This window comes from Chlorocebus sabaeus, chromosome 2 (assembly GCF_047675955.1).
Source record: "Chlorocebus sabaeus isolate Y175 chromosome 2, mChlSab1.0.hap1, whole genome shotgun sequence".
In the NCBI taxonomy this organism is placed as follows: Eukaryota; Metazoa; Chordata; class Mammalia; order Primates; family Cercopithecidae; genus Chlorocebus; species Chlorocebus sabaeus.
The window spans coordinates 32,997,469-33,021,072 of NC_132905.1; the positions used below are offsets into that span (position 1 = coordinate 32,997,469).

The 23,604-nt window shown below is 43.2% G+C and overlaps 1 protein-coding gene across 10 annotated transcripts in view; it reads right to left on the reverse strand.

Moving 5' to 3' along the window:
* SHLD1 (shieldin complex subunit 1) overlaps nucleotides 1-23,604 on the reverse strand; it is a 116,278-nt gene that overhangs the window by 44,580 nt on the left and 48,094 nt on the right. The window contains exons 5-6 of one of the 10 annotated variants that reach the window (XR_012089541.1): nucleotides 19,049-19,146; nucleotides 2,640-2,718 (exon numbers count right to left, since the gene is read on the reverse strand). The exons of 5 other annotated variants lie outside the window; for them this stretch is intronic. Coding sequence is in view for 3 of the 5 variants with exons in the window: in XM_073007019.1 (XP_072863120.1) it covers nucleotides 19,588-19,694 (107 nt within the window). In the remaining 2 variants the exon portion in view is untranslated. 4 more of the 10 variants (XR_012089540.1, XM_073007021.1, XM_073007019.1 and 1 more) reach the window with 4 other exon arrangements.

Sequence of the window (23,604 nt, forward strand, 5' to 3'; positions counted from 1 at the left end):
AGGCAGAGGTTATAGTGAGCCAAGGTCGCGCCATTGCATTCCAGCCTGGGTGACGACAGCAAAACTCCATCTCAAAAAAAAAAAAAAAAGTCTGTGCACAGACCAGGCACTATGACTCATGACTTTGGGAAGCAAGTCAGGTGGATTACTTGAGGTCAGGAGTTTGAGACTACCATGGCAATACACCAAAATCCTGTCTCTACAAAAAATACAAAAGGGACTGAAGGCAGAGGGGTAGAGGGAAGAGGCCCGAGGCCTGAGGTCAGTAAGAAGTGCGTTGAAGAGCCAGCAGAGGGGGATGAGAAAGAGCAGCCAGTGAGGGCAGGAGGAGAAGCTGAGGGAGGGGTCCCAGGAGCCAAGGGAAGAACAGGTGTCTGGGAAGGGAGGGATCAAGGGTATAAAACACTGCTGCTTGGTCAAATACAAAGAACTGGGAAGTGACCACTGGATTTGGAAAGACAAAAGACACCACAGTTCCATAACAATAGCAGTGGTGGAGTATATATGGGGGTGGGGGTGGGGTGGGGGAGGGAAAGCAAAAGCGTGACTGGAGTGGGTTGGAGATAAATCGGGAAAGGAAGAGGTGGAGAGAGTGAGTATAGACAAATAAGACACATCTTTCACCGCCTTCTGCTATAAAAAGGAACAGAGAAACAGGGCAGGATCTAAAGAGGAATCTGGGGTCATGGATTTTTTTTTAAGATGGGAAATATTACATCATCTTTGTATGTGGCCAAAATGAGCCAGTCAAGAGAGAAAGATCAATAATGCAGGAGTGAGGGGTTAACGGTGGGTGTGATGTCCATAACTAGGAGAGAGGAGATGAAGATTAAGTGGAGGGGCTGGCCTTAGGCAGGGCATAAACAATTCACCCACTCTAACAGTCCTCTTGGTGGCTGCTCCCTGCTTCTCAGGTACGATAAGGAACCACACAATTTGTCTCACTGCTGGGACTTAGGGACACACACACACACTCACACACATGCACACACAAAGCAAGACAGCTCTGAGCACTCACTTTATTCGTTTATTTTTAATTATTATTTTTTTTCTTTTGAGATGGAGTCTCAGTCTGTCACCCAGGCTGGAGTGTAATGGTGCGATCTTGGTTCACTGCAACCTTGCCTCCCAGGTTCAAGTGATTCTCCTGCCTCAGCCTCCCGAGTAGCTGGCACTACAGGCACCCGCCACCGCGCCCAGCTAATTTTTTGTATTTTTAGTAGAGATGGGGTTTCACCATGTTGGCCGGGCTGGTGTCAAACTCCTGACCTCAGGTGATCTGCCAGCCTTGGGCTCCCAAAGTGCTGAGATTACAGGCATGAGCCACCGTGCCTGACCCTAAGCACTTACTTTAAATCTCTCAAGAAAATGACAACTGAACCAGTAAATGTTAGTTCACCTGAGCCAACACAAAGAACTTTTAGTTAACGAACTTTGCCTGGCCAATTGCCCATGAGGTAGCCAGCATCCAGGATGGCTCCCCACCTCCTGGCACTCACACCCTTGGGTGGCCCCTTGCATGTGGTCCCAGGGATGGTCTGTGTGACTGTCGAGCGCAGCAGAGATGATGGCCCATCATGTCTCAGATCAGATCATGAAACACCCCAGGGCTTCTGTTTGGCTGTCTCCCTCTCCCACGACTCACTGTGGGGAAGCTGACTGCCACAGTTCAAGGACACTCAGCAGCCCTGGGAGAGGCCCATGTGGAAAAAAACTGAAGACTCCAGCCAAACGTCCGGCGGCAGTCTTCTCCGAAGCAGCTCTTCCAGGTCCAGGGGAGGTTTCACTTGGTGGCCACCTTATAACAGACCCTGAGCCAGAACTACCCTATTAAGCTCCTCCTGGATTTCTGACCCTCAGAAACTCTGAGACGATCGATGTTTGTTGTTTCAAGTCATTGAGTTTTCCAGAAATTTGTTATTACTCCCAGCTGATAACTAAACTCCCTATCCCTCAATATTCAGTATACTATAATGAAGTTTTTTGTTTTGTTTTGAGACAGAGTCATGCTCTGTCACCCAGGCTGGAGTACAGTGGTACGATCTCGGCTCACTGCAACCTCCGCCTCCTGGTTCAAGCAATTCTCCTGCCTCAACCTCACGAGTAGTTGGGATTATAGGTGCACACCACCCCATCTGGCTGAATTTTGTATTTTTAGTAGAAACGGAGTTTCACCACGTTGGCCAGGCTGGTCTCGAACTCCTGACCTCAGATGATCCGCCCACCTCAGCCTCCCAAAATGCTAGGATTATAGGTATGAGCCACCACACCCAGCCTTAATAAGTTTTAACAAACTGTATTTTACAGGCTAAAAAAATGTTGGTCACAGACTTCCATGCAATTTTTAAAGCCTGTGTTTAATATATTTATCACTGATGGATCTGTAAAGTTTTATTTTCTCAGTTGATTAAGTGCAGATATTAAAAGATTTTCCATGGGACTAGAAGGTGCCGCCCTAACATGCAATACTTAAGCAAACCGTGGATATCAAAGAAGGACGGGGAAGCTCTTTATTTTATGGGACTTTAGGGGAACTGCCTTCCCAGCAGGCTCTTCCTGAGCAGTCTGCTGGAAATTCTTTGTGTAGCTCTAAGACAGTCCAGATCTAGGACAATATGTCAGGTTTTTAGGTAACAGCCTGGTTGGCTTTGTCATTCCTGGTCTCTTTCTCCAGAACACTGTAAATCAAAGGCCCAAGCTGAAGCTTGTACATCAAACCTAGAGATGAAAAGGAGAAAAGATCAAAGGAGACATAAATAAAACTTTTCCCTGTGAGACAGTATGGCAGCGGGCTAAGCCATCATTTAATATCAGTCTGAAATAACATTTTCCCTTCTTTACTTTGTGAACTTTGCCTGGTCTTTCACACTATCCTTTTTTAAACCTTCTCATGTCAAATAACTCTGAGTTTGCCTGGTGAAAATGTCACTGTGGAAGAATTTCTTTTAATCTGAACCTCTTGGAGGCTGGTTTCTTGGGTGTTCTATCACTGGGTGGTGAACTTCAAGAGGGCAGACACTGCCTTTAATTCATACTTCATCCCCAGGGGCTAGCACAGTGCCTAGCACATAGCAGCTGCTCATTGAATTTTTGCTGAATAAATGCATTGCATTTGCTTTCCGTCACTGAAGGTCTACCAGTCAATCAAAGAGTATCTGTTGAGTGTTGATTAGTGTAGCATGGTGCTAGGAGCCATCAGGAACATGAAGCTGAATGTGACATATATTTGAAGCACTTAAAAAGACTGGCTGGGCGTGGTGGCTCACGCCTGTAATCCCAGCACTTTGGGAGGCCGAGGTGGGCGGATCACCTGAGGTCAGGAGACAAGCCTGGACAACCAACATGGTGAAACCTTGTCTCTACTAAAAACAGAAAAATCAGCCAGGCATGGTGGCGCACGCCTGTAATCCCAGCTCCTGGAGAGGCTGAGGTGGGAGAATCGCTTGAACCCGGGAGGTGGAGGTTGCAGTGAGCTGAGATCGCACCACTGCACGCCAGCCTTCCTGGGCGACAGAGCAATACTCCTTCTCAAAAAAAAAAAAAAAAAAAAAAAAGAAAGAAAGAAAGAAAAGAAAAGAAAAGAAAAAAGACTGTCAAGTCCTCATTATGTATCCACCAGAACTCAGTAACTTTTTAGGCATAAACACAAAGGTGTGGCTGTCTTAGCAAGTTATATGATGATTTTATTGTTGTTGTTTTTAAGAGACGGGGTCTCACTCTGTCACTCAGGCTAGAGTGCAGTTCCACCATCATGACCCACTGCAGCCCTGGCTTCCTGGGCTCGAGCGATCCTCCTGCCTCAACTGCCCGAGTAGCTAGGACTAAAGGTGTACTCCACCATGCCTGGCTAATTTTTTTTTTATTTTTTGTAGAAACAGGGTCTTGCTGTGTTGCCCAGGCTGGTCTTGAACTCCTGGCCTCAAAGGATCCTCCTGCCTCAGCCTCCCAAAGTGTTGGGATTACAGATGTGAACCACCGTGACTGGCCTACTTGATGTTTTAATATGACAACAGCCAACATGACAATAGTCGATGTTGTTCCTACAGTGTATGAAACCAGTAAGCATTCATTGAGTACTTCCTATATGTGATGAAAGTGAAGCAATTACAAAGGCAAACATTACAGTTAATAAGCAAAGTTTGGAATCAGAAATAACAGATAAGGGTAAGAGTGTGGCCACAGCAGATCAATCTGGTTCAACTTTTATGTCACAAAGTTGTGAGTTGTTTTTCAGTTGCCACAGACTCACAGGTCTCATAACCTGAGCAAGCTCAGAAGAACCAAGCGTGCAACCATGCTTAGTTCCACTAGGGGGAACCTAAGTGCTCAGACCGAGGAGTGGGACTGAATTAAGAAGTGGATATTGGCCAGCTGTGGTGGCTCACACCTGCAATCCTAGCACTTTGGGAGGCCGAGGCAGGCAGATTACTTGAGGTCAGGGGTTCAAGATCAGCCTGGCCAACATGGAGAAACCTGTTTCTACTAAAAACACAAAAGTTAGCTGGGTGTAATGGCACACACCTGTAGTCCCAGCTACTTGGGAGGCTGAGACCTGAGAATCCCTTGAACCCAGGAGGCAGACGTTGCAGTGAGCTGAGATCACAACACTGCACTCCAGCCTGGACGATGGAGCAAGACTCCATCTCAAAAAAACAAAACAAAACAAAACAGAAGTGGACACTGCATGGCAAGATCCAGGATCCAGTCAGATTGAGCCCTGGAGTCACCCCATGGCGGAATCCAGTCAGATCACGACCCCCAACATCATCACCTTATTACAAGATCCAATCAATCACCTCATTCCAAGATCAATCCAGTCACCTCATTCACACCTCATTACCCTATGCTTACAAACCTCAACTCAGGCCCCCATTTGGGGAGACAAATTTGAGCATTTCCTCCTATCTCCTTGCAAGGACCAAGAGTTCCCGGATCATACGACCTACCTACCAACCAACCCAGCATGTGATTCCAAGCCTTTTATTTCTTGGCAACTCTGCATTATCTAACCTGTAAAATGGGGACAGGATCCCTGCCTTTACTTACTACAGAAAAACGTTAGAAGACAAATCTAAGTAAACAGCCTCTGGCAATGGCAAAGTTAACTATACCAAATTTGCCCTTCTGCTATAAATGGCTAGAAAACTGGACAAAATGGCCAGGTGCAGTGGCTCATGCCTGTAATCCCAGCACTTTGGGAGGCTGTGATGGGCGGATCACTTGAGGTCAGGTGTTCTAGAGCAGCCTGGCCAACATGGTGAAATCCCATCTCTACTAAAAATGCAAAAATGAGCCAGGCATGGTGGCGGGTGCCTGTAATCCCAGCTACTTGGGAGGCTGAGGCAGGAAAATCACTTGAACCTGGGAGGCGGAGGTTGCAGTGAACTGAGATGGCTCTACTGCACTCCAACAGAGCAAGGTTGTGTCTCAAAAAAAAGAAAAGGAAAGAAAACTGACCAAAAACAACTGCTTTCAGATCACTCCAACAGAGCAAGGTTGTGTCTCAAAAAAAAGAAAAGGAAAGAAAACTGACCAAAAACAACTGCTTTCAGATCCTGGTCACAGTTAGTATAGGACTTTGATCACTGAGAGAAGGGACTCAAGATGTGCCTACAATTGCCCCCAGTGTTCTGCTGGAGGCACTTTCTAGACTACAGTGCAGGGAAGGGGAATCCAAACAGAGCACAGCAATCTCACTGCCTCACAGCAGTTTCCTCAGCAAAGAGACAGAGATCAGAGTTTCAAGTGCCTGGAATTTGTGAAGCAGGGTCCTGGAGATGACGGAGCTAAACAGAGAAAGAGCTCCAGAAATCAGCATAGGAATTCTTTTGAGTCTTTCACAGTGAACACTAAGTCATAATGCCAGGCACAGCCAGGGGAGCTGTGAGCTGAACAACTTCCAGAACTCACACAGGGCTGGGAGACATGCATGTTCTGACAGCCAGAGTGAGATGACTGTTGAATACCTGGAATATTCAGTACAGACCCAGAAAGGTTAAACCTTGGTAGCAAGCTAAACTAGCTATAGAGTACAGGCTATTCAAAAAATCTCCCTAGTGAGTTTAGGCTGGATGCAGTGGCTCATGCCTGTAATCCCAACACTTTGGGAGGCCAAGGTGGGAGGATCACTTGAGCCCAGAAGTTTGAGACCAGCCTGGGCAACATAGTGAGACCTCGTCTCTAACATTAAAAAAAAAAAATATATATATATATACACACACACACACACACACATATATATACACACATACACATATGTATGTATCTCTCTCTCTATATATATATATAGAGAGAGAGAGAGAGAGGAAAATATCCCCAGTGAGCTTAAAACAAGTCTTGAAAGGATCAAGTTGATCAGCAAGTAATTTAACTGCCTGCCACAACAAACTTTGATGCTTTTTATAAAAAGGCAGCAAAATACAGACACTCTACAATGTAATATCCCTAAGTCCAGCATCTCATAATTAGTAGACATGGGAAGAAGCAGGAAAATGTTGCCTATAATCAGGAGAAAAATAGTCAACAGAAACAGATCTTGAAATGATAAAGATGATGGAATTAACGAACAAGGACATGAAAGCAGCTAATGTTATAAATATCCTCAAGGTTTTATTTTTATTTTATTTATTTATTTTTTGACATAGGGTCTCACTTTGTCACCCAGGCTGGAGTGCAGTGGCACAATCTTGGCTCACTGTAGCCTTGATCACCTGGGCTCCAGTGATCCTCCTGCCTCAGCCCCCAAAATAGCTGGGGCTATAGGCACGCACCACCACACCCAGCTATTTATTGGTATTTTTTGTAGAGACAGGGTTGCCATGTTGCCCAGGCTGGTCTCGAACTCCTGAGCTCAAGTGAACCACCTACCTTGGCCTCTGAAAGTGCTGAGATTACAGGTGTGAGCCACTGTGCCCAGTCTATCCTCAGGGTTTTAAAGGAAAACATAGATATAATGTATGACAAATAGGAATATCTGTGATAGTTTTTAAACTGGTCCTTTTATACTGTCAGGCATTTTAATCATAATATTAGTTCTTGAGTAAAATGCAGTATCACAGAAAAAATATGAACCGGAACCAAATCAGGAGAACAACTTCCAGTTCTCGTTCTGCCACTATTTTGCTATGGTCCTCAGATTTTCACTTGCATTTTCCAAAGTTCAGTTTCCTCATCTGTGAAATGTAGATATTGACCTCAACAATTTTCCTCTTTTAAGACTCACACTGCCCCTTGTTTACCCACAGACAGTGAATCTCTCATGCACTAGAATTTATTCATTCAGCCTTTCAGTAGAAAGCAACCTTTTATTTTTCAAATTATTGTTGGCAAACCCTGAATATACACAGTAGAACTTTACTATTTCTGAAGGGCAGTCTTCAGTGACTCTTGATTCTCTCTGTCCTGGCAATCTTTACTTAAAATAAAAAAAAAACCAAAACTGTCATTCAAGGAAAATGTGTCTTTTTGGAACTACATTTTCAATAAAATCACAAAATAATTTTTAAAAAATATAGAGTTGAAATTCTAAAATATTTATATTTGCAGTTAATTTTACGACCAATAACTCATGGGCTGTGTATTCTACCAGTTTATGCCATTTCTTTTTCTTTTTTTTTTTTTTTTTCATTTTTTGAGGCAGAGTCTCATTCTGTCACCCAGACTGGAGTGCAGTGGTACGATCTCAGCTCACTGCAACCTCAGCCTCCCAGGTTCAAGTGATTCTCATGCCTCAGCCTCCAGAGTAGCTGGAATTACAGGCACACACCACCACACCCGGAAAATGTTCGTATTTTCTGTAGAGACAGGATTTTGCGACATTGCCCAGGCTGCTCTCAAACTCCTGGCCTCAAGTCATCGGCCCATCATGGCTTCCCAAAGTGCTGGGATTACAGGCATGAGCCACTACACCCAAACCTCATTTCTTTTATATAAAAACAAATTCCTAAGTACGAGAATTCCTAAGACAAGGGGCTACAGGATCCAATAAAGTAGGATAATACCGAGAAGAGACTTTCAGTGGTTGTGGGGTACTTTATGAAGATAGATCATGGGTTAGCAAACTTTTTCTGTACACGGCCAGACAGTAAATATTTTAGACTTTGTGGACCTTCAATGCCCAGTTACATCTTCTTCTTTTTAAAAATAATCATTTTAAAATGTGAAAGCCATTATTAACTTGCAGGCTGTACAAAAACCGGCATAGGGTCAGAATTGGTCCACAAGCCAGAGGCTGCTGACTCCTGCTCTATGGTCTTATTTACACATCATTGGCCTCCACCTCACACTTCACTGAATTAGAATCTGTATTTGCACAGGATCCCTGGGTGGTTAATAGTCACATTACATTTTGAGAAGCACTGCTCTAAGGCAGTGGTTTTTCAGCATGGCTGCGTATTAGAAGCACTTGAGCTTTTACAAAATCCTGATTCCCAGGCTGCCCTCTATACCAATTAAATCAGAGCTTCTGAAGATGAGTCCTGGGCATCCAGATCATTAAAGCTCGCAGGTGATGCCGATGTGCAGCCAAGGTTGAGCACAGTGGTTCACGGGGCTCATTTAATGCAGTCCAACAAGCTCATCTGCTAAGGAGAGAAAGCAGCCCAATTCTCCACCAGGGCCGCTCTCTCTCAGGCATGAATGGCTCCTGGAACCACAGAAACCCCCAAGGAACATAAGTGGTGAAAAAGAACACTGGACCAAATTCTGGATGTTTCCTTCCAATCCTCTGGTGGTGTGTGTCATTAGAAAAAGTAATTCTGGGGCCGGGCGCAGTGGTTCATGACTGTAATCCCAGCAATTTGGGAGGCCAAGGTGGGCAGATCTCTTGAGCCCAGGAGTTCGAGACCAGCCTGGGCAACATGATGAAACCCGTCTCTACAAAAAATACAAAAAATTAGTGGGTGTGGTGGCATGCGCCTCTGGTCCCAGCTACTCAGGAGGCTGAGATGAGAGGATCACTTGAGCCTGGGAGGCAGAGGTTGCAGTGAGCCAAGGAAATTGCACCACTGCACTGCAGCCTGGGTGACAGAGTGAGACCCTATCTCAAAAAAAAAAAAAAAAAAAAAAAAAAAAAAAAAAAAAAAAAGAAGAAAAAGAAAAAGTAATTTTGGAAATAAAGAACTTATTTGAAAGGATGTTAGCAATTTTACCTCAAAAGTTAAAATCTAGCTGAAAGTAGACAAGTCATTCATCTTTATCAACTTTGGAATGATGTTAAAGAATTAATTCAATTCTATAGGGACTGTGCTCAGAAGAATTTTAAATTCTAGAACATTTAACAAAAAATATACAGATATTCCTAAATAAGCCACCACTGAGTGGTCAATATTTTTCTTTAAGATTCTTGGGTCCTGTAAGACAATTTCACAGATGAAGCTTACTTTTGCCAGTGTGAGTAAATATTTAACACTTTCAAAGATGCTTCCTGGATTGATACCTAGGCAGCCAAAGAGGAAAAGCAGTAATAATAGGTGTTTGAGGGGCTGGGCATGGTGGCTCATGCCTGTAATCCCAGCACTTTGGGAGGCCAAGGTGGGTGGATCGCTTGAGCTCAGGAGTTCAAGACTAGCCCTGGCAACATGGAGAAACCCGTCTCTACAAAACAGTACAAAATTAGCCGGGCATGGTGGCACACACCAGTAGTCCCAGCTACTCTAGAGGCTGAGGTAGGAGAATCGCTTGAATCAGGGAGGCGGAGGTTGCAGTGAGCTGAGATTGTGCCACTGCACTCCAGCCTGGGTGACAGAGCCAGACTCCGTCTCAAAAAAAAAAAAAAAAAAAAAAAGGAAAAGAAAGAAAAAGAAAAAGGTGTTTGAGAAAAGCAGGCTCATGTCTTGGTTTAAAAGCCCAAACAAGCACTTAATTCAGTTTTTTGTTTGTTTCATTTTTGCTCTATAAATGGAGGAAATAGTGCCATAAGTATGCTACTATTTGTCTTGCTCTTTTCCAATATTTGCATTTTCTCCTCTTCCACAGAAAGGTAATAGAAGAGGCACTTCATCAGATAATTAACTTTACACGCAAAAGAAAAATGTATTAATTTACTCCTTTAATACCAAAATTCTTCCAGACTCTACACGCACATCGCCTTATCAGAGAGACCTATTCAGGCCACCATATTTTAATTACAGCCTTCATCTCTAACACTGCTTTCCTTTCTTCACAGCACCAGCTGATACAGATTTCTTTTAGTGCCTATCTATCCCTTCTGCCCCTTCCAACCATGATCCTAAGAACTAGAATTATTTATTTATTTAGAGACATAGTCTCGCTCTGTCACCCAAGCTGGAGTGCAGTGGCACAGTCTCGGCTCACCGCAACCTCCACCTCCCAGGTTCAAACAATTCTCCTGCCTCAGCCTCCTGAGTAGCTGGGACTACGGGCACCTGCCACCATGCCTGGCTAATTATTTTGTATTTTTAGTAGAGACAGGGTTTCACCATGTTGGTCAGGCTGGTTTTGAACTCCTTAGCTCAGGTGATTCACCTGCCTCGGCCTCCCAAAATGCTGAGATTATAGAAGTGAGCCACAGCACCCAGCCGAAGAACTAGAATTTAAAGAGCTCTTTAAAGACTAGGCATGGTGACTCACGCCTGTAATCCCAGCACTTTGGGAGGCCGAGGCGAGTGGATTACTTGAGCCCAGAAGTTCGAGGCCAGCCGGGGCAACATGGTGAAACCCCATCTCTACTAAAAATAGAAAAAAAATAGCCAGGCATGGTGGCACACATCTGTGGTCCCAGCTACTCAGGAGGTTGAGGTAGGAGTGTCACCTGAGCCTGGGAGGTTGAGGCTGCGGTAAGCCATGATTGTATCACTGCACTCCAGCCTGGGTGACAGAGTGAGACCCTGTCTCAACAAAAAAATAAAAACAAAAAACCCCTTAAAGAAAGGCAGAGCCTGTGTCTATTTTGTTCACTATGTATCCCCAACCCTAGGAACAGGGCCTGCAGCATAGTACACACACGATAAGCATTTTGCTAATGACTGAATGGACAACATTCACAACCTTGCAAAGAAGCTAGTCATCAGGGGTTCAGGTAAACAATCTAACATAATCCGGAGGAAACAGAAAAGAACTCTGCATTTGGTGAGGCATAATACCCGGTGAAAGTAATGCACATGGCAAAGCTACTTCTCATTCATGATGATTTATTTTATAAAGCAAAGACACAGTTCTACTGGGGTCCTGAGGACTTGTGGCTCTGTCGTCTTACAAGAGGCCACTCATTCACTTGTTCAAAAATTGTTGGAATTTTTAGAAATGGAAAGGAGGACTCTAAAGTTTCATATATCAAAACCTCTAAGTGTCTGTTATTAATAATAGTTCTTACCATCTTCCGGTTGCCTGTTAAGCACTGAGCACAGTAATCAGTGCATTGTATACTAGACACATAAAAGTTTTCCAAGCAGTGGCCTATGGATTCATGCTAGGCCGTGATGAAACTCTTACTAGTCCGTGGATATGTGAGAAAAAAACACTAGCGACTACAGACAACTGATCTTTATTTTGGGATTAGGTTCTTCTTTCATTTTGGATGTTAAAATATCCTTTCGTTTATGAAATGATAATAGATTTGTGGAGATAGTGGTAGAGGTTGTTTTTAAGATTTTTGCTTGGCAAAATAAAAGATTGGGTCCTCAAAAAGAAAAAAAGAAGAAGAAGAAGAAAAAGAAGTTCCTGGACTAGGACTCACAGATACATATTATCCCACTTACCCTTCATAGCAATCCCACGAACTAAGTATTAGTAATCCCCATTTTACGGATGAGAAAATTAAGGCTTAAGAGAAAGTAGCTCGCCTTAGGTCATACAGCAGGCAGTAGTGGAGATGGAATTTAGTGCAGGTCTTCAACTTCACTTTTTTTTTTTTTTTTTTTTGAGACACGGTTTCACCTTGTTGCCACACGGTGGCGCAATCATGGCTCACTGCAGCCTTGACCTCCTGGGCTCAAATGCTCCTCCCACCTTAGTCTCCCGAATAGCTAGGACCAAAGGTGTGCACCATCGCACTTGGCTAATTTTTAAAATTTTTTTGTAGAGACACAGTCTCACTATGTTCCCCAGGCTGGTCTTGAACTCCTGGGCTCGAGCCATCCTCCCTCCTCAGTCTCCCAAAGTGTGGGTTTTACAGCGTTAGCCACCACGCCCAGCCTCAGGTCTCCAGCTTCAAAACGCATGTTCTTTTGTCTACCATTCTATTGCCAGAAGAGACCAGTCTGGTCCTAATACACTTAATGCCGGCGATACATTATGTAGAGAACTGGAAGAGAAGGGAATTAAAAAGCTGTCCTTTTTAGTTAAAACTCCTGAGGTTTGTGTCTATTTTGTGAGATTTCACCTTTCTGGGGGCATGTGTTTTCTAATCTGATAAATAAAGTTTCCGCTCTCAGTTGCTGGCTGCGTGGCTCCCCTATCTATGACTTGGCAAGATCACAGAAGGAAGGTGCTCTCTCCAAGAATTAAGGGAGTCCTGGAAACATCTGTCCTGGAACTGTCACTTATGGAGTCACATAACCTGGGACACCTCTCTGAGCTGTGGTCTCTGGTATGTAATTTGGAGAGAAGAAGCCTTTTCCTGCCTGGCTTCAGGATTACTATATGGATCAAATACTTGGCAGCGATCAGCCCTCAGTAAATGTCTGATCAAAAGTAGATGTATGAATGAACTAATGTGGTATATTACTGCTGCTGGAAAAGGAAGTGTCACATGTGACATATTATTATTAGGTCATCAGCACTTCTCAGCATTGGATGATCACACAGGATGATCTTAAAGCCAGGACATCTGCAGAGTTAACAAAGGATTATATAATAGAATTATGTCTTTTTTGAGAGTCTCGCTTTGGAGTGCAGTGGCATGATATCTGCTCATTGCAACCTCCACCTCCTGGGTTCAAGCCATTCTCCTGCCTCAGCTGCCCAAGTAGGTGGGATTACAGGCATGCACCACCATGCCTGGCTAATCTTTGCATTTTTTATGGAGACATGGTTTCACCACGTTGGCCAGTCTGGTCTCAAACTCTTAATCTCAAGTGATCTGCCGACCTCAGCTTCCCAAAGTGCTGGGATTGTAGGTGTGAGCCACCGTGCCTGGCCTGCAGAAATACATCTATTGGTAGGGGAAACAGAAAGAATCAATGGAACACCTGTATGTACCTGCTGTTCATCCTTATCCCACTTAAAAAATATATGTGCAATGGCAGAGTATTTTATGGGATATCTTAAGACTTAGAGAGACTCTCGATAACTTAGGCAAATGCTCTCATTTCACCAAAAGATAATGAAATGGCTCAGAAGGCCCCATAGCTGATTAGAGGCAATAATGAGATTAGAACACCTATCTCCTAATTGCCACCTAGCCTAATGCTAACATCACTCTACCACAGTATCAGTCCCCTTAGTTACTCGATGTCTAAGGTGGTCTATTCTTGAACAATATAATTTTTTTTTTTTTTTTCCCGAGACAGAGTCTTGCTTTGTCACCCAGGCTGAAGTGCAGTGGCACAATCTTGGCTCACTGCAACCTCCACCACCCGGGTTCAAGCAATTCTCCTCCCTCAGCCCCCTGAGTAGCTGGGATTACAGGCGCGCACCACCATGCCTGGCTAATTTTTGTATTTTTAGTAAAGATGGGGTCTCACCATGTTGGCCAGGCTGGTCTCGAACTCCTGAATTCATGATCTGCCCACCTTGGCCTCCCAAAGTGCTGGGATTACAGGCGTGAGCCACCGCTCCTGGCCGAACAATCCAATTTTTGACAAAGGTGCAGTATGTGATAAACTAGATATGCCAGAAAACTGAAATAACAATGAGATCTCAGTATGTGACATCACTGTGTACATTAGGGTTTCATACCCTCAGCACTAGGTAATTCTTTGTTGGGTGGGGGAACTATTCTGTGCATTGCAGGATATTCAGAAGCATCCCTGGCCTCTCCCAACTAGATGCCAGTAGCATCCTATGGCTGCAACAACCAAAAATGTCTCCAAACTCCGCCAAATGTCCCCTGGTGGTGGCGGCACGGGGCAGTTGCCGCTGGTTGAGAACCAATGGTGTAGAGGAAATATATTTAAGTTGTCTGTACAACCGAGGAAGGATGGATGCAGTTGTACAACGTGGGGTAACAGTGGTTAGAAGAAAATTCATCCAGCTGGAGCTGGAGCTGCTGAGCTTTGACTGTATTGGGTTGTTTTTGGTGGCAGAGTGACAGTAACCTCCAGAGCAAGCTGGACTGCAGAACTGGGGACACACTTCATGGGAGACAGCCGGCGTTTCCTTTCAGGATGCTGCTAATCAGACACTTGGCAGTAGAGGTGTGACACAAGGGGAAATGAGGATTTAACTGTGAGCTCAGAGCAAATACATCTAATTCTAAGAGTCTATTTAGGGAGAGCCATATCTATGAATGCTATCAAGATTCACTCTAAACCACAGTTAGTATTTGTTTCATGGAATTAAAATGAGTTTCTTATTTTTGTGCAAACATGTACGTTAAGATCCTTTCCACTATTTAGTCATACATTTAGTTCTCTGGTGATTTTTAAAAGCTGTCCTTTTCATCACTTAATGAGCATGGTTTTAGAAAGAAAATCCACCCCCAACATTTCTCACCTCCTCTTATGAGAAATTATTCTTTTTTAGTTCTACCTCTGGAAGTACATTCTCATGATGTATATGCCACAACTCTGTATCTGCCACTATGGCAACTCATAAAAAATGCCACCCCCTTAAATTCCTTCATGGCATATTAATTTGATGTTCTAAAACAAACATTTTACTGTGAATTAACTCCTAACTGATAATATTAATCCAACTAAACTGGCTTAACACTTTCACCATCCATAAATATATCTTTTGTACAAATAAAGGTGATCTTTTGTTACTTAGCCATTCAATTTCATTAAAAATATTTTCTGCTAAAATCTACTAAATCACTAATATTCAAAATACTATATAGTTACCAAGTTTGACTCCATGAATGAGAATATTCATTCACCAAAGGCATTAGGTAAGCTATGTAAGAGAAGATTCCCCGTAAGATTGTTTATCAGTAAAAACATGGGTCAATCTAAACATCCATCAACAGACATCTCATTAAATAAATTATGATCCAACCGTACAATGGGATATTATGCAGACATTAAAAATATGAGAGAGCTACATGTACCAACACGGCAAACTGCCTTATTATAGCAATGAGTGAAAAAAGGGCAAGATACAAGATGATATTATGGTAAAATTCCATTGGTATTTAGAAAAAAAGATATATGTGCTGTTTGTGTGTTTACAATACACACATGTATGTGCATATGTGTGTCTATGTATATTTATGTATATAGATCTGTAGGTATGTATATGGAAGGATATGCAAAACTTATCTACAATAATTACCTCTGGGGAGAAGCCTGAAGACCTAGGACTTTTACTTTTTTCTTTTTGAGACAGAGTCTTGTTCTGTGACCCAGGCTGGAGTGCAGTGGCGTGTTGATTCACTGCAACCTCCGCGTCCCAGGTTCAAAGGATTCTCCTACCTCAGCCTCCCGAGTAGCTGGGATTACAGGTGTGCATCACCACATCCATCTAATTTTTGTATTTGTTGGGAAAACCTGAGCACTGGGAGAAGCTGAGGCACGGCTTGCATGTCTGATATAATGTAAGTCTTGGAACATGCCCGGGGTCCAGGGTCTAAAAACCCCTTGTGGCCTCTGGAACACGGTGCTAAGAGGTGGAAGGCTACCCTGATGCACCATGATCTAAGCTCAGGGCATAAAATCCCTCGTGGCTTGGATAGAATTCAGGGCTCGTGGCTCTGGGATGTGTCTAGACTTGCTGGCTCCTTGCTCCTTGCTCTCCCAGGATCGACTGTATCTTGAGTTAGAAGAACCTGCTCTGCATTATCTCAAGTAGTAGAATATGTTCCTTACAAATGCTAAACCATCACAGCTGTAGACCATGCGCCTGCCCTTTCGACCTCCACATTCTCACCACCTGTTTCTTTGTTGGATTACCAATAAATAGCGTGGGCTTCCAGCGCTCAGGGCCTTCACAGCCTCCATACACTAGCGATGGCCTCCTGGTCCCAGCTTTTCTCTCTCAAACTGTCTTTTTCTCAATCCTTTGACTCCATCGGACTTTGTCACCCCCACGACCTGGTGTTAGGTCTGATCACCCCAACAGTATTTTTAGTAGAGACAGGGTTTCACCATGTTGGCCAGGCTGGTCTCTAACTCCTAGCCTCGCGATCCACCCACCCTGGCCTCCAAAGTTCTGGGATTACAGGTATGAGCCATCGAGCCTGGCCTTACATTTCATTTTATACTCATTTGTACTATTTCTTTTATAATTTTAAAAGAAAAGGATGACTAGTGCTTTATCATTAAAAATAGGCTAACCTTATCACAAGTGTCACAACTATGATACATATACCCAACTGGGGACCTTCATCCAAAGACTAGTGGTAGTAAGTCTACAAAAAGAAGAGAGATTTTCTCTTTCTAGCTCATTGCTTGAAATCACTTCTTGTTTCTAGAGAGCATACATTCTGAGGCTATATTCTCCAAAAGGAAGAAGGGTACCACTTTTCCAACAGTGTTAAAGGCATTCTAGCGTTAATGTCTTGCCAAATTGGGAGATTCCACAGAAATATGTCCCAGTGACTCAGGAGGCTGAGGTGGGAGATCACTTTAGCCTGGAAGTTTGCAACCAGCCTGGGAAACATGGCAAGACCTCATCTCTACAAAAACATTTAAAAACTTAGCCAAGCATGGTGGAACACACCTACAGTCCCAGCTACGCAGGAGGCTGAGGCAGGAGGATGACCTGAGCCCAGGAGTTCAAGGCTGCAGTGAGCTATGATCCTATTACCAAAAGAGCAACATACCCAATTCAAAAAAAAAAAAAAGAAAAAAAGAGAAAGAGGAAGAAAGAGAGAGAAAGAAAAGAAGAAGGAAGGAAAGGAAGGAAGAAGGAAGGAATGAGAAGAAAAGAAGGGAAAAATAAATATGATTGGTAACTTACGAAACAGCTTTGAAAACTGGGATGGGTACTATGAGAAATTTTCAGAAGTCAGGAATTTATACTACATTTTCAGGTTTTTAAAAAATTAGGATATAATTGTGCCAATTTTGAATCACAATTCGAGCATAATCATACATGGCCAAGAGCTGCCCTCAGCCCAGCACAAGAGAGGCGTACCAGGCAAAGGTCACCCAGGAGGGCACAGCCCTGCAAGGCTCCAGCTGAAAGCAGCGGGCAAGGGCTTGGCTCACAGCTACCAGGCAGCTGATTTCTAAGCCATTGCATTGAGGCATAAAATGAGAATTCAAGGCCAAGATTGCAGGTACAGGTTACAAGACCACTCACTCAGTCTTCGGTGCTAAAATCAAGTCCTTCAGTGGAAATACATAATACATGGCATTCTAGTGGAGAGGGTGGTGACAGAGGGCTGGCAACCATCACTGCCACCACTCTGCACCATCCCCCACCCCAGATTACTCTGTTCACATCCCTTGGGTGCACAGAAACAACAACACAGGATGTAAATAAGAAATGTTGGTATCTTAACTGATCAGCACATCACGGGCAGCCAAGGTGGTTAACAAAGCCAACTCTCCCTTTGTTCTGCAATGACATGGTGATGCTGAATCTCTGTGTCCATGGCCAGAAGCAGGCTCCACTGCCCTCAACAGCTCCTGGGACAACACTGCAGGCCTCTGCTCCACTTCTATCAAAATTCTATTGTTTGGTTTATTTTAGGTTATGCGAATTTCTTCAGAACTTGGGAGGTAGTTTATCAAAAAGGCATGCCTGACTGGTAGGAGAGGAAATGAACACAAGGCATTGATTGCAGATAATCCACTTCCCCACAGTAATATAGGAAAATGATCAGTGCTTCAAACTGTCACAAAGGATGGGGTAAGTGATACAAGGAAAGGAGACAAGCAAATGTTCTAGTTTTCAAATGGAAGGAAGAAGACATAATTCACAAATCCATATACTGTGGACCATTAGCATGATGCTTAAGCAACAGTTTTAAAGTTTGGGGGTGGAGACTCTCATGTCACCAACTATGTGTCCACTCATCAGGTAGATATTATTGTCCCCATAAAACAGATAAAGAAACACCAAGTAAAAAATTATAAACCAGGCAGGTGTGGTGGCTCACACCTATTATCCCAACATTTTGGGAGGCTGACACAGGAGAATCACTTGAACCCAGGAGTTCAAAACTAGTCTGAGTAACACAGCAAGGCCCCATCTCTAAAAAATATTTTAAAATTTAAATTAAACAAAATTTTTAAAGTGATAATGCCCTTCAAACCCCAAAGGCTGTGCTTTCTCCCCATTCAATAGAGAAATGGAGGTCACCAGATCCAGCCATCACTCCTGCCATATTAAACACAAATTTAGGCTGGGCACAGTGGCTCATACCTATGATTCCAGCACTTTGGGAGGCCAAGGAGGGCAGACCACCTGAGGCTGGGCGTTTGAGACTAGCCTGGCCAAAATGGTGAAACTCTGTCTCTACCAAAAATACAAAAATTAGCTGGGTGTGGTGGCACATGCCTATAATCCCAGCTACTTGGGAGGCTGAGGCATGAGAATCATTTGAACCCAGGAGGCAGAGGTTGCAGTGAGCCGAGATCGCGTCACTGCACTCCAGCCTGGGAGACAGGGTGAGACTCTGGCTCAAAAAGCAAAGCAAAGCAAAGCAAAACAAAACAAAACAACACACAAATGTAGTCAACAGTTGAAGCATTTACATTCCTATTTTGTTGTCTGCCCCAAATAATTTACCTTTCTCTTTTTTAAGAAATTGAAAAATGTACCACTTATAGAATGGCCTAATTTCATAATTTAAACAAACAAACGAAAAGGGTTAGGGACCTTTTTAGGAGCACAGTGGCTCACACCTGTAATCCCAGCACTTTGGGAGGCCAAGGTGGGCGGATCACCTGAGATTGGGAGTTCGAGAGCAGCCTGACCGACATGGAGAAACCCCATCTCTACTAAAAATACAAAATCAGCCAGGCATGGTGGTGCATACCTGTAATCCCAGCTACTCAGGAGGCTGAGGCAGGATAATCGCTTGAACCCAGAAGGTGGAGGTTGCGGTGAGCCGAGATTACACCATTGCGCTCCAGCCTGGGCAACAAGAGCAAAACTCCATCTCAAAAAAAACAAAACAAAACAAACGAACAAACAACAACAACACCCAAAGGATTAAGGCATTGATTGAGAAAGCAGATTAAGGAGAGGAACACAGCATGTTACTGCAGCTTCATGACTGTTAGACCAAGAGTTGAGCACGAAGGTACAACCCTCCTAGGCCAAGATAGTATTATTCTTCTGGGAGACAAGCAGGGCATTTGGGGTTAGTATTGTAAATTCTTGTTTTTCGTTCAGCTGGTCACCGTGGAATGCTGCCAGGCCTCCTGTTGCCTGGACTCCAAGATTTCCTGTTCAGGGCAAAGGCTTTATTTTGCCACCAGCACACAGTTCTGTGTTCGGTAAACAAACTGCTGGAGTCTTTGAATATGTAGAATCTCTTGGGTTGATTTGCTTTCTCCCTTGCCTTCAAACACTTCAAGTTTTTGAAGTCAATAGGAAACATCTCATGCAAAATTGAACAAGAGGCTCCTTCTTCGTGTAAACTTCTGTTTGATGCACAGGCATAACTTCCCATGCCAGTCCTGAAATGGAAAGTGGCACTGGCATTCATGATTAGGTGACAAAAATGAATGATGGCGACCTTTATCAAGTATGATTTCTGCAGTGGAATTTCTGGAGTACATATTATGTACATATTATGTTAGGCCGTAACTGAAATGTTCTTGTACGGTCACATATCCAGTCAAAGATAATGAAAGATCACAGGATGTGGGAAACCCTGAACAAACAAAATTAGCCTTCAGGTGCCACAAGTTCATGTAAAAAACACATGGGAGCTAGATTTTCTTTTTTGTGGTTTTTTTTTCTAGATTTTTTTTACACTATATTAATGTCTTACAGTAACTGTATATATATAGTTATTTTGCAATATATAAATGTCTTACAGTAACTAGATATACATATATAGATCTATAGTAAGTTACTATATATAGTAAGTTACTGTATATATCATAAATCACTCTATACAGAGTAACTTACTATATATAGTAAGTTATATATAGTATATATAGTGCATAGTTATATATAGTATATATAGTATATACTATATATAGTAACTTATATATAGTAACTTACTATATATACACTATATATACTATATATACTATGTATACTATACACTATACTATATATACTATATATACCATATATACACTATAGTATATATACTATATAGTATATATACTGTATATGGCATATACACTATAGTATATATAATGTATACATATAGTGTATATATAGTAAGTTACTATATGTAGTATATATAGTATATATACTATAGTGTATACATAGTATATATAGTGTATATATATAGTGTATATATAGTAAGTTACTATATATATATAGAGAGAGAGAGAGAGAAAGTCCAGCTCATTACAACCTCTGCCTCCTGAGTTCAAATGATTCTCAAACCTCAGTCTCCCAAGTAGCTAGGATTACAGGCATATGCCACCATGCCCAGCTAATTTTTTTTTGTATTTTTAGTAGAGACGAGGTTTTGTTGTGTTGGCCAGGCTGGTCTCAAACTCCTGGCCTCAAGTGATCTGCACGCCTCGGCATCTCAAAGTGCTAGGATTACAGGTGTGAGCCACTGTGTCCGGCCATATAGTAATGATACTGATCTAGCCATAAGACTGAATAACTTCCTTAATGATCAAAGGGGCAGAAGACAGGCCCTCAACCTCCAAATAGCAAGCCCACACCACCTGCTCTTTCCTCATTCTTGGTTTTTTTTTTTTTTTTTTTTAAATCTTTTCTATTTTTTTGAGGCAGAGTCTCGCTCTGTCGCCAGGCTGAAGTGCAGTAGCACGATCTCAGCTCACTACAACCTCCACCTCCCAGGTTCAAGCAATTCTCCTGCCTCAGCCTCCTGAGTAGCTGGGACTACAGGTGTGTGCCACCACGCCCAGCTAATTTTTTTTTTAAATTTTATTAGAGACGGGTTTTCACCATGTTGGCCAGGATGGTCTCGATCTCTTGACCTTGTGATCCGCCCACTTCGGCCTCCCGAAGTGCTGGGATTACAGGTGTGAGCCACCGCAACTGGCCCTTGTTTTTTTTAAATGTTAAATCTAATGCCTAGAATTCTGGAGACTCCCCTGAAGCCACAGGCTCCCACATTTGGGAAAGCTTTCATTCTTTCTATCAGATTTTCAAAAGGATCTACAGACTTGGCTTGGTGGCTCATGCCTATAATCCCAATGCTTCAGGAGGCTGAGACGGAAGGATCACTTGAGGCCAGAAGTTCAAGACCAGCCTGTGCAACATAGTGAGACCTTGTCACTACAAAAGAAATTTTCTAAAAAATTAGCCAGGCATGGTGGTATCCATCTGAAGTCCCGACTACTTGGGATGCTAAGGTAGGTCAGATAGAGCCCAGGAGTTCAAAGCTGCAGTGAGTTATCACGCCACTACACTCTAACCTGGGTAACAGAGCAAAACTTTGTCTCAAAAAAAGAAAAAGAAAAAAAAAAAAAAGATCTGCAATCAAATAAGGTGAAGAACAAATGTGTTCACAAGGCCCCTGGTCTTCAGGAATGCTGGATTGAAATACGGCCCCTCTTGAGTTGCTTATTGACTGTATATTAAAGGCAAGAATAAGCCCAGAACAGCGAGAAGGTAAGGCCGGGACTGGTGATCAATCCAGATGGAAGCCAGAGCAAGATGGAACCCATTTAACACTTTGTCTTGGTCCTGGCCCTGCAGTGAGTGACAGAGAATTCTTGGTATAATCATTAAAAGAAAGCTCAAGAGGCCGGGCACAGTAGCTCATGCCAGTAATCTCAGCACTTTAGGAGACCAAGGTGGACAAATTGCTTGAGACACTGGGCAATGTGGCAAAACCCCGTCTCTACAAAAAATACAAAAATTAGCCAGGCAGGATGGTGCATGCCTGTAGTCCCAGCTACCCAGGAGGCTGAGATGGGAGGATCACCTGAGCCCAGAGGTCTAGGCTGCAGTGAGCCATGATCACGCCACTGCACTCCAGCCTGGGCAACAGAGACCCTGTCAAAAAAAAAAAGGAAAAGAAAAAGAAAAATAGAAAGGAAGAAAGGAAGAGAGGAAGGAAAGAAGAAAAGAAAGAAGGAAAGAAAAAAGAAAAGAAAACCTTAAGAACCTTAAGTTATCTTTTTGCCTCTATAAGGCAGTAGCAACATTCAAGATTGGTGGCTGGGCCAGGCACGGTGGCTCATGCCTATAATCCCAGCACTTTGGGAGGCCGAGGTGGGTGGAGCACTTGAGGTAAGGGGTTTGAGACCAGTCTGACTAACATGGTGAAACTCCATCTCTACTAAAAATACAAAATTAGCTGGCCTGGTGACACACACCTGTAATCCCAGCTATTTGGGAGGCTGAGGCAGGAGAATCGCTTGAACCTGGGAGGTGGAGGTTGCAGTGAGCCAAGATCGCACCACTGCACTCCAGCCTGGGCGATAAGAGTGAAACTCTGTCTCAAAAAGAAAAAAAAAGACAGTGGCTGTTAGGTCCCTAAACAACTAGCCCTCTGACAGCCCAAATAATGAATGAGAAATAGACTATAGTTTTTTTAAATAACTTCAATTTGGGAGTTGTTTGTTACCATAGCATAATTCAGCCTTCTCTGACACACAGTCTTTCAGCGATGCTCAAAATTTCTGATCCATAGTGATCACCTCTTCTTCTTTTTCAGGAGATATAGACACACACACACACACACACACACAGGTATAGATACAGATAAAGATGGATTTATACACAGATGTAATTTTTTTCTTGTCATTTCTTAGAGTTTGAGGTAGGAGAAAAAGGATGGAACTGGTGTGCCCTACAAGTCACCTTGATCCAATCTCTGTATATAAATTCTTTTTTTTTTTTTTTTTTTTTTTAAAGATGGAGTCTCAGTCTGTTGCCCAGGCTGGAGTGCAGTGGTGCAGTCTCGGCTCACTGCAACCTCCACCCCAGGTTCAAGCGATTCTCCTGTCTCAGCCTCCCGAATAGTTGGAATTACAGGTGTCTGCCACCATACTTAGCTAATTTTTGTATTTTTAGTAGAGGGTGGGTTTCACCATGTTGGCCAGGCTGGTCTGGAGCTCCTTACCTCAAGTGATCCACCCACCTCGGCCTCCCAAAGTGCTGGGATTGCAGGCGTGAGCCACCGTGCCCGGCCCTATAAATTATTTAAATACAAAAAATAAATAGAAGTTGTAAAGAGCCTTTAGAGAAATCTCATAATTTGAATTTGGAAATATACAGAGAGAAAAGGTTTTTGTAGAAAAAGAGGCACAAATGATGTATTGGAGTATAAAAAGCAATGTGCTTTGTATGAACTTCCAAGACAGCATGGGAAGAATCTTTGTGGTAGCTCAGGGTTTCTCAGCCTTGAAACGATTGACATGTTTGGGCTGGAATTCTGTGTTGTGGGAGAGGGCTGTGCCGTGCATTGTATCATGCTTA